This window comes from Cynara cardunculus (genome assembly GCF_001531365.2).
Source record: "Cynara cardunculus var. scolymus isolate 2C chromosome LG 5, CcrdV1, whole genome shotgun sequence".
Classification (NCBI taxonomy): Eukaryota; Viridiplantae; Streptophyta; class Magnoliopsida; order Asterales; family Asteraceae; genus Cynara; species Cynara cardunculus.
In genome coordinates, this window is record NC_037532.1 from 2,412,098 (window position 1) to 2,426,059 (window position 13,962).

Genomic DNA, 13,962 nt, shown 5'->3' on the forward strand with positions numbered 1-13,962 from the left:
CCTCTTATATTTAGGTAAAGTCGTTCAATCGTTTACCATCCGAGCTACTGGTCAAAGGCAATTTCTTCAAAATATAAAATCTCCAAAAAACACAGTCACCTTTAACAGTTTATCGTTTTTAAATATTACAACATTCATTATATTATTAAAAACTAGAAAAATACTCGTACAATGTAGCGAGATACATTTTAATTTTAATATTTTATTTTATTTTTTATCTCTGTCGATATTATATGGTTTTAAGAAAACAATAATATTTTTATTTTGGAATAAAATATAAATCTGAAGATATTATAAAACTTTGAAAAAAATTATATTGATATTAGTATCAAATTAACTATTTGAAAAATCTCGTTTTTTGGATAATTTTTTTAATTCAGTTTTTTATTATAGTTTAATTTGTGTTTAATAATGAAGTAATTTATTTTAATTTAATAATATAATTCCGTATAAATATAGTAATTAAGTATTTTGTTAGAAATCAACAATTATCCTAATTATATTTTAAAGTTTCTATAATTTAAAATGAATTGTTTATCTACAGTTAGTTACACGAATTCAAAAATTGAGCTTTAATAAGTTATACTTATATACCATTTACTTGTAGTCTGAATTTTAAGTAATATGCATAAAAAACAGCGTTTAAGAGTTTTTGCCAAATACTTTATAGCATAGTATAGACATTTTAAAAAAAGTTTAATTTCAGAGTTCGTTCTTGGTAAAAATATGTTTTTACTAAATCTCTCTCATGCTAATCATTTTTTAAATTTTAATCAAATTTGAAGAACTCCACACTCTCTTACTGCTTTTTTATTTTAGAGAAAGTTTCAGATAGTTTATTTGAGCAAAAATTTGCTCAAAATCTTCATTTTCTCCATATCAGATAAAAGTTTTTGAACGAAAACTTGCTCAAAATGTCTAAAATTACCATTTTGGGAAATATGTTGGATAAGCTCTTAGTTTACCTTTAAAGAACATCTATAACCCACTTTTCAAAATTTATGTAAAGCTATAAGGGTACTTGCACAATATAACAAGATACATATCGATTTTAATATTTTGTTTTATTTTTTTTCTTTGTCGACATAAAACGGTTTTATTTGGTTTGAAAAGACGATAATGTTTTGTTTTTKAATAAAATATAAAATTAAAAATATCATAAAATTTGAAAAAGAATATATCGATWTTAGTATCAAATTAACTATTTACAAATACTCGTTTTTGTGTAATTTATTTAATACAAATTTTTGTTATAATTTAATTGAGGTTTAATAACAAAGTAATATATTTTTGATTTAATCTATATCATATTGTAAAATATTTCATAAAAACTTTTAAAAACCTTTTTTATGCATCAAATATGGTTTATTGATGCATATTACTTAAACTTCAATTTATTTTACACATTATAATATTAATTATATAATTAAAGTATTATTTTAAACCGTTGAAGATATTTGAACAACTCAACCCAATGCTTGCGGTTTGAAAAATCTTAACACCAACCCAACCCAAACAAAAGTAGAACCCAAGCCAACCCGTACGGGTTGGTCGGGTTGATACTTTGGTACATTAAAATATTATTCTAACCTTAAATATGTTATTCTCTACTCATAATTTTTTTCATCATCAACCATTTGATAGAACTTATCCATACTTCTTACGTATATCACATTCAGTTAATTTTCTCGATTTACGTATATATGTTTACAATTACTGAACATATATTCGAATGAGTTATATAGAGACGTGAATAGAATGAAAAGATGCGTATATGAATAGCGTATGTGATAGTGTAATTGTCTAGTGTACATATTAATAGAAATTCAACAATCATATTAAATCCAAGAAATAAATGGATATTAGGTTCATCGGGTTTGGTGAGTTCAAATAATAGTAATCCAATATCAACCAAATACCTACAATTTGAAAATTTTACAACTCGATTAGACATCGAGTTGCTTCGTGTTGAGTTATTTCGCGTTGGGTTAGGTTGGTTGGGTTGATCGAGTTTTTAAGCACCCCTAATTCTGACCACTTAATCATTTTACATCAAATCATTCAACAGCTGTCAAACAACCCCAAGACATGTTATGGGTTCAATCCTACGCCCTCTTTGTAATTGACTAGTCGTTGAGTGAGTCAAAAAATACCCTCTTATAAAATTGATTACTTTTTACTTAAATATTTTTAAAGAAATTATAAATAATTTATTAAGATGAGAATTGATATTTAAAAATAAGGAAAATTGAGAAGTCAATTTTAAACCGGGAAAATGAAAATAATTGTAAGAACAGAAGCTTCTTTACAAAATTGTAGGCGATCATCTCCATCAGGGTAAAAATCACAATTTATGGATGATAACGCTTTATTGACTTGTACATTACGTTTTAATACTTGTAATCTTATCTATGTTTATGAATATTAGCTATGGAAAAGGAAAGTAGCCTTTTGGAGCCTTTTGTTTTCGTATACAAGACGCGCTACCTTTCAGCGCGTGGAACAGACACTTATCGTATAATAAGACCAACCTCACCCCACTTCACTCGCAACCCAACCCTCCCTCCCCTATATCTTCTCTCTGGTTCCCTCCCCTTATCTCTCTCTCTCTCTCTCTCTCTCTCTCACACACACACACTCTGAGACACACACTGTTGAAACCTTTCTCTTCGTTCTCCATCAAGATCTACCAGTGATTTTCTCTATCTAGATATCTTTCTCTCTCTAGCATTTTTTTTTTTACATTTGTTTTTGATCTTCGCTCCATTTCAGGATCTGCATTGCCGTACTTGAGACTTGAGAGTTGTGTTTTCGTTTGAATTTGACGATGGTGTGTTTACAATTGAGGAATGGAGTTGACGCAGGGTTTTGTCGGTGGAAATTAGTTCAACTACGGATAAACCCTAGCCTGGAGTTCAGTGTAGCATTGTTTATTCAAGTATTGGCGTTCTGATAATGGTGTTTGTGAATTCGCTATCAAAATGCTGGCTATTTTGATGCTGTTGTTTATTTCCCATCTTGTTGCTCTCAATTCTACAGCTGTTACTTACGGTAAGGAACGTTTAGGCTTATTCATATATTTCTTTAACTATTTTAGGGTTTTTATTCGTACATAATATGGCTAGGGAAAATGGGTGTTAATTGATAATGCATATGTAAAAACTGGCGACATGATACAGTAATCTGTGTGTACTAACAGTTGATTGATGACCTAGGAGTGAAAATTATGGTTTACCTGCTGTCCTATGATGCTTGTTATTGTTGTATCTATGTCGAAGCTGTTTAATATAAGAGTATACACTCTTTTCTAGCATCTGAAAAAGCTACAGTTTGAATTTTATGTTAAACCTATTATTTTTCAATTGCTAAACTTGTATGAACGGGTTAGCCATGTATCCTGTATGTAGTTGTTATGAAATACCATTTAGTTAGCACATATCACATTGATATTGGAGTTTAAACTCTAAATTTAATTTACGAGGTCTTTTGCTATATTTATGGTTAAACTACATTTATGGTTAAACTTGAATGCAGACTAATTGTGAGTTAAGATTATGCTATATATTGAATTCGCCGCACTAATTGTCAGTAGCTTCAAGCGTCTTGTATAGAAGTATTTTATTCTGTGTAGCACTGCTAAAATATTGGAGGTTTCAAGCCTTGCCATTTCTACATGGTGATGTTACTGTGACAGTGCATAAGAACTATCTTTGGTTTGGCAGTTAAAAAGTTACCTTAAAACTGTTTAGTATTTTGACAATCTGTGGTACTAATAATAGTTACGTTCTTAAACCTCAAGCCTGCTCCTGCTTATTAATGTATGTATCGAATTACCTCACCCATGATGATCGTGGTATTGGTGCGGTGGGGGCGACTTAGAGGGTGGCATCTACCCTTTTTTGTTAATGTATGCTTGATGCACATTACCATTTATAAGTGGTTGTCCAACATCCAATTTGTATCTTAACTTTGAGTACCAGTTACCTCTGATTGTCTCATATTATTAAACACTTCAATGCCCAAAAAAAGTTCTTAGACATTTTACGAAGGTATACCAAGCATTTATTGAACAAAAATCCCCTGAATAATGCATGCTGCTTGTAAGCATGGAAACGGAAAATTGTGAGTATGTGACGATTCTCATTAACCTCATCAACATCTACCCAAGTAGAGAGCTCTGGAAAAGGTCAAAGACTACTATGAACTTATCAACAAAATAATACACCAGGATACATGTCAATTTAGGGGCAAAATCAAGGTTCTATTTGCATAGTCAGGGGTTTATCATTTTCACTTTGATTTTTCAAGACATCCGGGGATTGTTAGTCAAGCAAGACATAAATTTATATCATGATGGAGAATAGCAACTTTGTTAATAACCTCCTTTTACTGGTTTTGAGTACTCAACAGAAAGGGTTGATGCGTCTGTTATTTTGTCGAGGTTGAAGTCTCAACTGAGCTTACTTAATGAAAGCATGGGCATTCTATGGTGAAATATGAATTGATATTTTTTTAAAAGCTCACAATGGCTCTTCACTTGTATGTCTTTGAGCTTCTTGACTTGCTCTTTTTGTGAAATTGTAGTTAGACGATTATAACAATAATGGTGCTCGTCTATTTATATAATCTTATTCGATAAGAGGTTTACCAACTTTCTTTCCTGGGATTCCTTCCCTGCACATTAAGTTTTCTCCTCCAAGGCCAACCATTGTCGGTGACAAAAATGATTTCTTACATGATGAAGGTATGAATTTGATACCTCTCCCAAAAACAAATATTTTTTTTCTATGATAGGACCGTGGGATGGCTATCCTTACTCTTTGTTTTGTTTGTAACCCTTCGACATTTTTCATATAGTTAAATTGCTCTATAAATGCATGTTTTACGCAAAATCACCTATTGCAAAACATTTACCATGCTATGCACAAATTGATGGCTGTATGGACTTTGTTGAAGTTTAAGGTGAAAAAGGAAGTTTGCATTGATATCTGGTGTAAGAAAGTAAGCTCGGCGAACTGTAATATGCTTTTTGTGGTAATATTTTGGGTATTTATTTCTTCCCATTATGGCTCCGAGGTATACTATGATGTTGAGAATGTACGGTTCACTAATCTGAAACAAAATTTGACAAGTAAATACACCTATGCTTACCAAAAGATAGTTGATTTGAATCACATTGGCCAATACGATAGTATATCAACTACTTTGTTAAGCAAGGTAGTCTACCTGCTACAATTGCCAACCCATAAACCCTTTAAGCAAGCTTATGCGGTGGGTATGTCAACCATCGTCTTAATTTATCTAGTCCAGATAGCAAACATCTAATGGGCCTTAGATCAGCATGGCACCTGTRGGGGAAATTCCAGTAATGTAATATTCACATGAGGAGCTAACTGTCGGCAAATTAAGATTAAAAGAATCAACTAAAATAGCCCACTAGATAAAGAACAAGAAACAGAATGGTTAAATCTGATGCACAAGCTCATGTGTTTCCTGCATTTCTCTTGAAGCATTTGCAAACTGACTCTGCTTAACTTTTGGGAGTAATGACGTTACGTTATAAACGTTGCTGGTTCAGTAACTTCCTTTTGTAGATGATTCGTAGTTTGAAGTCATTTTGCTGTTTTAAGAAACAAACTTATGTATATTTCCTTTTGGACGTGTGACCAACAGCAGCCTGCTTGTCTCCATCATCCACAATTGCGTGGACTTGAATCATCAATCATGCATTCATTTTCTTCTGGACAGGACAATAACCATTGGATACTTGGGCTTGAGTATATTTTGTCCATGCAACAGCTCATGAGTCATAAATACCACAGTGCATCTCCACATCCTGATAATTTGATACGTTCGCACATTACCTAAAAGTCAACAAGTTTTTGTTTATAAATTTGTATAAGCTAAACATTTAATAAGATGCTTGTTCCATGCTCAAGGCTGCAAAGACGTGTTCCGTAATATTTTATTAAACGATCAATGGTAAAATATACTGCCATTTCTACTCCATGTTATATTATTGACGATTTAGCTTGCTTGGAATGTCATGGTGCTTTATGGTAGGTTACTTTGTCGCGTACCTTTGTTTGCATTTGATGTTTAGTTGCACATCAACCTGAACCTTTTTTGAGCATACAACCACATTGTAACTTGAAAGGTTTTGGAGCTCAATGCTTTAGCATTTTCTCATCAAGATTAGGTCTGTTCATCGATTGATATCCATTGGAAGTGAGGGGAACCGAACCGATCCAATCATCCATTGGATGTTGGATTTTGCCAACCGATCCAATCCGATTAACAATGGATGACTGATCCAATCCAATAGATGTTTGGATCGGTTTGGTTCCATCCATTGGATATTTTTATTGAACATCCATCGGATATCCAATGGATGATCCGATGGGATCGGATATATCCCGTGTGTTAATTCAATCCAATTCTCTAACAATGATACAACTTAATTAATCACTTTTAATGTGTTAAAACCAACACAAGGGAAGTTAAAAATTCAAAGCCTCACATAAAACAAATTCCGATTTAAGCAATTTAAAAATAAATCAATTGGATGATAGTTGGATGGACAACTGGATGGTCATCAGATGATTAATTGGATGTTGATCGGTTCGGTTCGGTTTTAGAATGCCATCCGAGAACCGACCGATCCAAATTGGATGTTGAAATTTTCAATCCGATTTGATCCAATTACAAGTGGATATCCAATTATGGTCGGTCGGTTCTAATTGGATCAATCGGTTCCAATTGAATCGGTTGATTTTCTGCACATCCCTAATCAAGATTTGTGTTCAGGTCCTGTTGCTGGTCCTACTGATAGTGGCTTGCCGCGACATCACCACCACCATCATCGTCGTCATCCTCATAGGATGAGAGCTCGTGCTGCCTCCCCATCTCCATCCTCTGAACCAGGTATACGAGTATCTTTTCTTCCCCTTTCTCATTTATAACTTATTACTTATTAGAATAAGACTATTATGCAAAAATGAAGAGCAAAACTCTCACATCATAGGTAATTAAGATCGTATCTTTGGTTTTGTTTTCGGGGTTATTTATTCTTAGTTTCTTACTTCTAGATATCCTGTGTGCAGCTCCTTGTTTTAATGCATCTTTGATGGTTTTACAAGGATGCCTGCTTCTTCTTCATATCCCACTAATATTCAATTGAAGGTCTAAGTTTTTGCACTTCTGAAATACCTGGCTGAACAAATATCTGTCTCTGTTAATTAGCATGGGCAATAATAGTCTATTTTATAGCTAGTAGCCTATAGTCGATTATGGAAACCATGCCTTCGAGTTGAATATCAAAATTTATAGTCTTCAAGTTCCATATTTGAAGAAACAGATTATATAACACATGAATGGTATACCCTAATGTCAGGGTGCCGAACTTTCTATGTTAAATGCAATTCTGAATGTATTTTGACCAACAAACATTCTCGAGAATCAACATGTCAGATCTTCATGGACATCTTACCAAAAAAAGATCTGCATGGACATGAAAAGATCAATTAGGTATTATTGTGGTATTTGTTGGGCGGAAGATAGTTGTCCTGTCACTGAAAGAGTAGATAAAAGGCAAAGGGCTTTTTCATAGAATGACATCATCCTGAAGCAACATAGACTTGTTGGAAAGGCTTAGGTTCCTCAATAAAATGTGCGTAGGTCCAAGTGGGTGCATGAAAAATAAATGCGGGATGCTTATAATGTGCTAGTTACAGCCCCTTAAATATAAGTCAACAATACTTATGTTAGATACCATGGTTGCAAAATAATTCCTTGAACAATTTGAACCGAAAGAGATGCAGCTTGAGACACCCCACATCTGTTGAAAAGCTTTGATCAGCATTATATACCTACAATTATCTTGCACCGATTTTGTTTAATTTTCAATGTTCACATTTGGTTTTATAACATCATTTCATTGTATTATCTGGCAGGCTGTGGTCAAACCTGTTTGGAACCACTCACTCTAACTCCTATCGGTTCACCTTGTGGTTGTGTTTTTCCAATGAAAGTTCGACTTCTTTTACAAGTATCCGTGTTTGCTGTTTTCCCTGTTGTGAATGAGCTAGAGATTGAGATTGCATCAGGCACGTATCTAACACAAAGTCAAGTGGTTATAACGGGTGCCAGTGCTGATGATCAAAATCAGGAAAGAACAGCCGTTGATATAAACTTGGTACCGTTGGGTGAGAGATTTGATAACGTGACTGCTGCACTCACTTATGAGAGATTTTGGCGGAAGAAACTCTCTTTGAATAGAACCCTTTTTGGAGATTATGAAGTGGTATATATTATATATCCAGGTAAAGTTGCAAACTCTTTTACCTTTTTTTCGTTATTATTTAAACATGTGGTTTCTAAATATGAGATCTTACAATCAGGCCTTCCTTCTTCACAACTATATGGAAATCACTCTGGGAGTGAACCAAGTGGAAGTCCTGGGACACAGGAATTCCCTATACGTGCACATTTCGTTGGCAAAAATCAGAAGCTGGACCATAAAACCATTTTTGTAATTGCTTTGTCAGCAGCAGTACTCTTGATTGTTTGCTGTGCTGCAGTTTCTGTTATCATGAAGTACAGAAAGATCTGTAGTTCATCAAATCCCGCTGGCCCTGTTTTTACGTCGTCAACTAACAAGAAATGGGGTAAGTTTGTAAACCAACCTTCTTAGATGTCAAGGGTTCAATTAACAAGAGATTTGGTTATAATGGGAGYGTTTGGTACGTGGACAGGATTCAATGGGCGAGAGTGAGGTAGACGGGTGAAAGAATTGTGGAAGGTTTTAAGTACTTTTAAGGTTTTAATTTGGCATGGGTAGTTTAGTAATTTGGCAAATTTGTCTCCTCTACCTGATTTTTGTTCCACCTATTTTGGCTGGACAGAAAAAAGATGCACTTTTGTCTCCCTCGGTCCTGTTTAGTGCAGTCTAATTGTCACACCAGATGTGGGATAACCAAGTTTTTGTTCAGTCTTGTCCTATGTTGTCCCGTGTACCAGACGCCTATGAATTTCAAGCTGATAGGTAATCTTCTTTAAACACCACATTTTAATTGCTATAGTTTGTGCTGCAGGACTAGGAGCAATGTTATCAAGTGATCCAACAAGTTCCTTGTCGGTATCTATATTTTCCACCATGCCTACTTCTTTTCTTTCCATCAAGACCTTCACCCTAGCTGAGCTGGACAAAGCAACCGAGAAATTCAGCTCAAGAAGAGTCTTGGGTGAAGGAGGTTTTGGGTGCGTATATCATGGGATCATGGAAGATGGAGCGGAAGTTGCTGTGAAATTGCTTAATAGAGATAGCAACCATAATGGTGACCGTGAGTTCATTGCAGAAGTCGAAATGTTAAGCCGGTTGCATCACCGTAACCTTGTGAAACTGATTGGCATATGTATTGAAGGGCACACACGCTGCTTAGTCTATGAGCTTGTTCCAAATGGCAGCGTTGAATCTCATTTGCACGGTATGCTATTTCTCTCATTGCATTTTTTTTTCTTTTTCCAATGGCTAGTATCAAAGTGAATTGAAAGCTATTCAATATTGCACCACACTGTCCCGGGCCATTTAATTTTAATTCTACAAGGAGCTGTGCAATTATACCTTTTGAAACTTGAATAACATGAATATAGCCGGGATTCTCTGAAATAGCGATAGAGGTCAGACTTACAAATGCCGAGACAGCTTACAGCAGAATCCTCATCATCATAAACCTGTGTCTGTTCTTCTTGGCTTCCTTCGTCCAATCAATAACCACGCTCAAATAAGAAACTCATTGACACTGACCGGTGCCCATATCATTCAACCTCGACTCCATCTCAAATACTCAAGTGGATAGTGCATCCACGCGGGAAGCCAAATCCCGAATCGACCCTATGATCTCATCCACCCATGATGGACGGTCAGAGGTCAGCGTCAATGGCTTTCTTATTTGGTTGGACGAATGAAGTCGAGAAGAACAGACACTGGTTTATGATGATGGGGTACTGTTTCCATTCCAGTGTCATGCAATGACTTGGTTGATTTAATTTTACGTTGTTTGCAATTATCGTCTTTAGTGAACTGCAGATATTCAATGTTCAATTTTGGTTGCAAAGTCTTTTACTACAAGTTGTCTCAACATTTGTGAGTCCTCCCAAGACCCCACCTTTGAGTGGGATATACCAGGCTCGTTGGTTTGGTTTGGTTATATACTTCGTTGTTTTCTACACAATAGAATGGTGTCAAACTTTGTCCACGTGTTGGTGTTTCAGGTGCGGATAAGCAAAAAGGACCTCTTGACTGGGATGCACGGTTAAAGATTGCTCTTGGTGCGGCAAGAGGGTTGGCTTATCTTCATGAAGATTCTAACCCTCGTGTGATTCACCGTGATTTTAAGGCCAGCAATGTTTTGCTAGAAGACGACTTTACCCCCAAGGTATCAGACTTTGGGTTGGCAAGGGAGGCTACAGAAGGCAGTCGGCATATTTCTACGCGAGTCATGGGAACTTTCGGGTATATTTTCTCTCAAATTTACTGGTAGATCAATTTATGGGTACACAAACTATCACGAATTATGATATCCTTTTAAGTAGCAAATAGCCGAATTTGGGGGCTGTTTAGTACCTGCTTAGCGCCTCTTACCGGTTCCTAGGTCGAAGAATGCTGATGTTTATCAAGCCCCTCTTTACGGGTCCATGATGCTGACCGAGAGGCTTACCTGGTAAGCTAAGGGATGGACTCTTACTTGGTCAATGATTAGTGTTGACCGAGAACGGGTTCTTACGCGATTAGTGTAATGTGATGCCAAACATGGGACCACAAATATTTCTAGTGTTTTATTCTGTCCCGCCTACCAAACACACCCAAAGATGACCTGACTTTTTTCTTGTCTTGTCTATGCCCTAGTCACGGGTTCACGGCTAACCGTTTCTTTTTCCATTCTATGATTTGAAAATCGGGAAATTTACATAATAGCCAAAGTAGTTTCACTTTTTAGCAATTTTCTGACCCAAATTCACTTTTTCGTCATTTTCTTACCCAAATTCACTTTTTAGCCAATCTTTGCGCAGAAGGCTTAAGCTTTTTGCATAAAGATTGGTTTTCGTAAAAAAAAAAAAAACAGAATCCTTATGCAAAAACCTTACATATATGTGCAAGGTTTCCGAATCCATATGCACATTTGTTAGTTTTCTACGTAAGGATTCTACTATATACCATATTATAATGGGATCCTTACACAAAAATCTTACGGATATGCACAAGGTTTCTGAAGCTGAAAGTCAATCCTTACGCATATGAGTAAGCCTTCTAAGGATTCTTTTTTACCGAAACCAATCCTTAAGAATTCGCGTAAGCCTTCTTCGTCAAGATCGGCTAAAAAGCGAATCCGGGTAAGAAAATGGCTAAAAGGTGAAACCATATTTGCTGATTGGCTATTTCTGTCAATTTCTTTTCAGACTCGATTCATTTCGACTTCCGTTTACAAATTATTTAATCTGGATTCACAGTTATGTCGCTCCCGAGTACGCCATGACAGGCCATCTACTAGTCAAAAGCGATGTCTATAGTTACGGGGTTGTGCTGCTAGAGCTTCTATCCGGTCGAAAACCGGTGGACATGTCTCAACCTCCCGGTGAAGAAAACCTCGTGACRTGGGCYCGCCCACTTYTCAYRASCMSMRAAGGYCTGCASCASTTRGYSGAYCCMACKTTRKYCGGRAYGTACGACTTYGATGACATGGCWAARGTGGCTGCRATMGCTTCCATGTGTGTGCAYCCWGAGGTRRCYCAAMGACCTTTCATGGGTGAAGTGGTCCAAGCCTTAAAACTCATATACAACGACAAAGACGATACTACAACTCAACGAGACTCGTCCGCCGTGGAATCGGACTTTAAAGGAGATCACGATCGTGCACCTTCCGATAGCAGCTGGTGGAACGGCGTCGGAGGTGCCGCACATTCCATTTACGGTAATGCTTCTTTCTCCCTTCGTCTCAAAACTCCCCATCCACCAATCATATGCCCACAAATAAACACTTTATTTAAGAGAGAATAAAATAATAAATTAAATAAATATATGTGATGTGTTTTGTGTTACCATTGGCATGATCAATTACATTTTGTTTTAGGTATATTTATTATGACTAATAGAACAAATAAACTCGTATATTCTTTTCATTTGTGAGGTTTGAGCCATTGACTCATGTACTATTAGGTTAAAGGCCCTTTGGTATCACCGACAAATTTAGAGGCTACAGTRGCATATCCAAAATTAAGTTTGAGTTTTATATGTGATGTGTTTTTCGTTCTTATGATTTAAAACTTATTGTTATTTTAGTCCTTCATATTTAAAGGTAGGAGTTAGTTTCAGGGACGAAAATAGTAACGTATTGCAAACCACATGGATAAAAACCGGCAATTTCAAAACCAGAGGGACAAAATCCACAACTTTTGTCAAACCATAGGGACGAAAAAACTAATTTACTCCAAATTATATTTTTATATGTCGGTAATAATTTTGTGCTACTACTAAAAAAACATTCTGGATCCGCCTCTGTTTCAGGTTCAAGTTTCGATGCAACGGTGGGGGGGTCGATGAACGTGGGGTTAAGCAATAGGTCGGGCCCACTTAGAACGGTTCGGAGTAAACCGGAATTTTATAGATTAAAAGGGAGTATGAGTGAACATGATAGAGATAGACTTCAATGGAAGCCTTTTTGGAGTGAAGGTTCTTTGTAGTACCAGTAGTTGTTTCATTCAGAAATGTACAAATGTTCGCAACTCTGCTTTTTGTTTTTTTAGAGAGGTTCCCTCATGGGGAAGAAAGGGACCAAAATGAAAATGTGGAGTTTTGGGGAGTAAATTATATTTTAGGTCCCTGAACCATATATCTATTGACATATTTTGGTTTTAGGCAAAGATATGGATTTTATTGGAAATTTTATAATTTTTATGTGTAGTTAAGAAAATTTAGGTGGGGTGGCATTTGCCATTTGGTGGGTATGTGTTTTAAAAATTAGAGGACGAGGTTCTTTATCAAATACTTATCCGGTAAGTGTTTATCGGTAAAATTTAACACTATTGTTTACTTATTGGGTAAGATTTTAGTCTATCAAAACGACATTATATGCAACAATTTATCCGGTAAGCGTTTACTGTGGTAAGAGTTGTCGCCCTCACTTACCGGATAAGACTCTTGGTCTTTGTCTCGTTCCTACCGGGTAAGATTCTTGGTTCTTACCACATATTCATCCAGTGAGGAAATGTGACTTGGTTAGTGCTTATTCAGGTAAGCGTTTGATAAACAACCCATAAGTTACGTTTTTTTGTTCTTATGGTTTACAATTTATTGTTGTTTTCGTCCTTCATGTTCAATGATAAATTCCCAATTGAATTTGACTCCTTTCCGGAGTAATCGGGTTAACGGCAGCGATATTTTAGAGAAAACAGTGACAAAAGTTGCAAATAATAAGGATAAAAGCTATAATTTCAAAGCATAAGGACTAATGTTGTAATTGTTGATAAAGTATAGGGTCGAAAATCATAGTTTACTCTAGGCAAGGGAATGGGGGTAAAGACCCACCTTGTTCTATTCTGCTGTGTTTGGTGCGCTAGACAGGATGAGACATGACAGGACATAATATAATTTGTCTTATGTTTGGTGTGGCTTAATGTGGAACTAAATAGAACTAAGTAGGACAAGGCACCCTTACCCCCCTAGAACTAAGTGGAACTCAATTTTTTTACCCCACTACCCTTACCACTGTATCCGCTCCAATGCTTCCTTCACATCAAGACCTAACCCCTTTCTTCCCCACACCCTTTCCTCGTATCCACCTCCATCGCTTCCTTCACATCAACCGACGACGACTTCTACTCAATCGGCGACTTCTAAATCGGCGATTTCTACCTAAATCGGCGAGTTCTCCTCTCTCCATACTCAGGTACACGATTGCTTCATCT

At 36.0% G+C, this 13,962-nt stretch overlaps 1 protein-coding gene across 1 annotated transcript; it reads left to right on the forward strand.

The window, feature by feature from the left end:
* Positions 1–2,655: 2,655 nt before the first annotated feature.
* LOC112513809 (receptor-like serine/threonine-protein kinase ALE2) lies at positions 2,656–12,918 on the forward strand. Its single transcript, XM_025120175.1, has 8 exons — positions 2,656–3,051; positions 6,808–6,924; positions 7,953–8,321; positions 8,400–8,666; positions 9,093–9,485; positions 10,273–10,513; positions 11,509–11,969; positions 12,563–12,918. Exons 1-8 carry the CDS (start codon positions 2,982–2,984, stop codon positions 12,736–12,738), a joined length of 2,094 nt encoding a protein of 697 aa, XP_024975943.1. The 5' UTR covers positions 2,656–2,981; the 3' UTR covers positions 12,739–12,918.
* Positions 12,919–13,962: the final 1,044 nt, after the last annotated feature.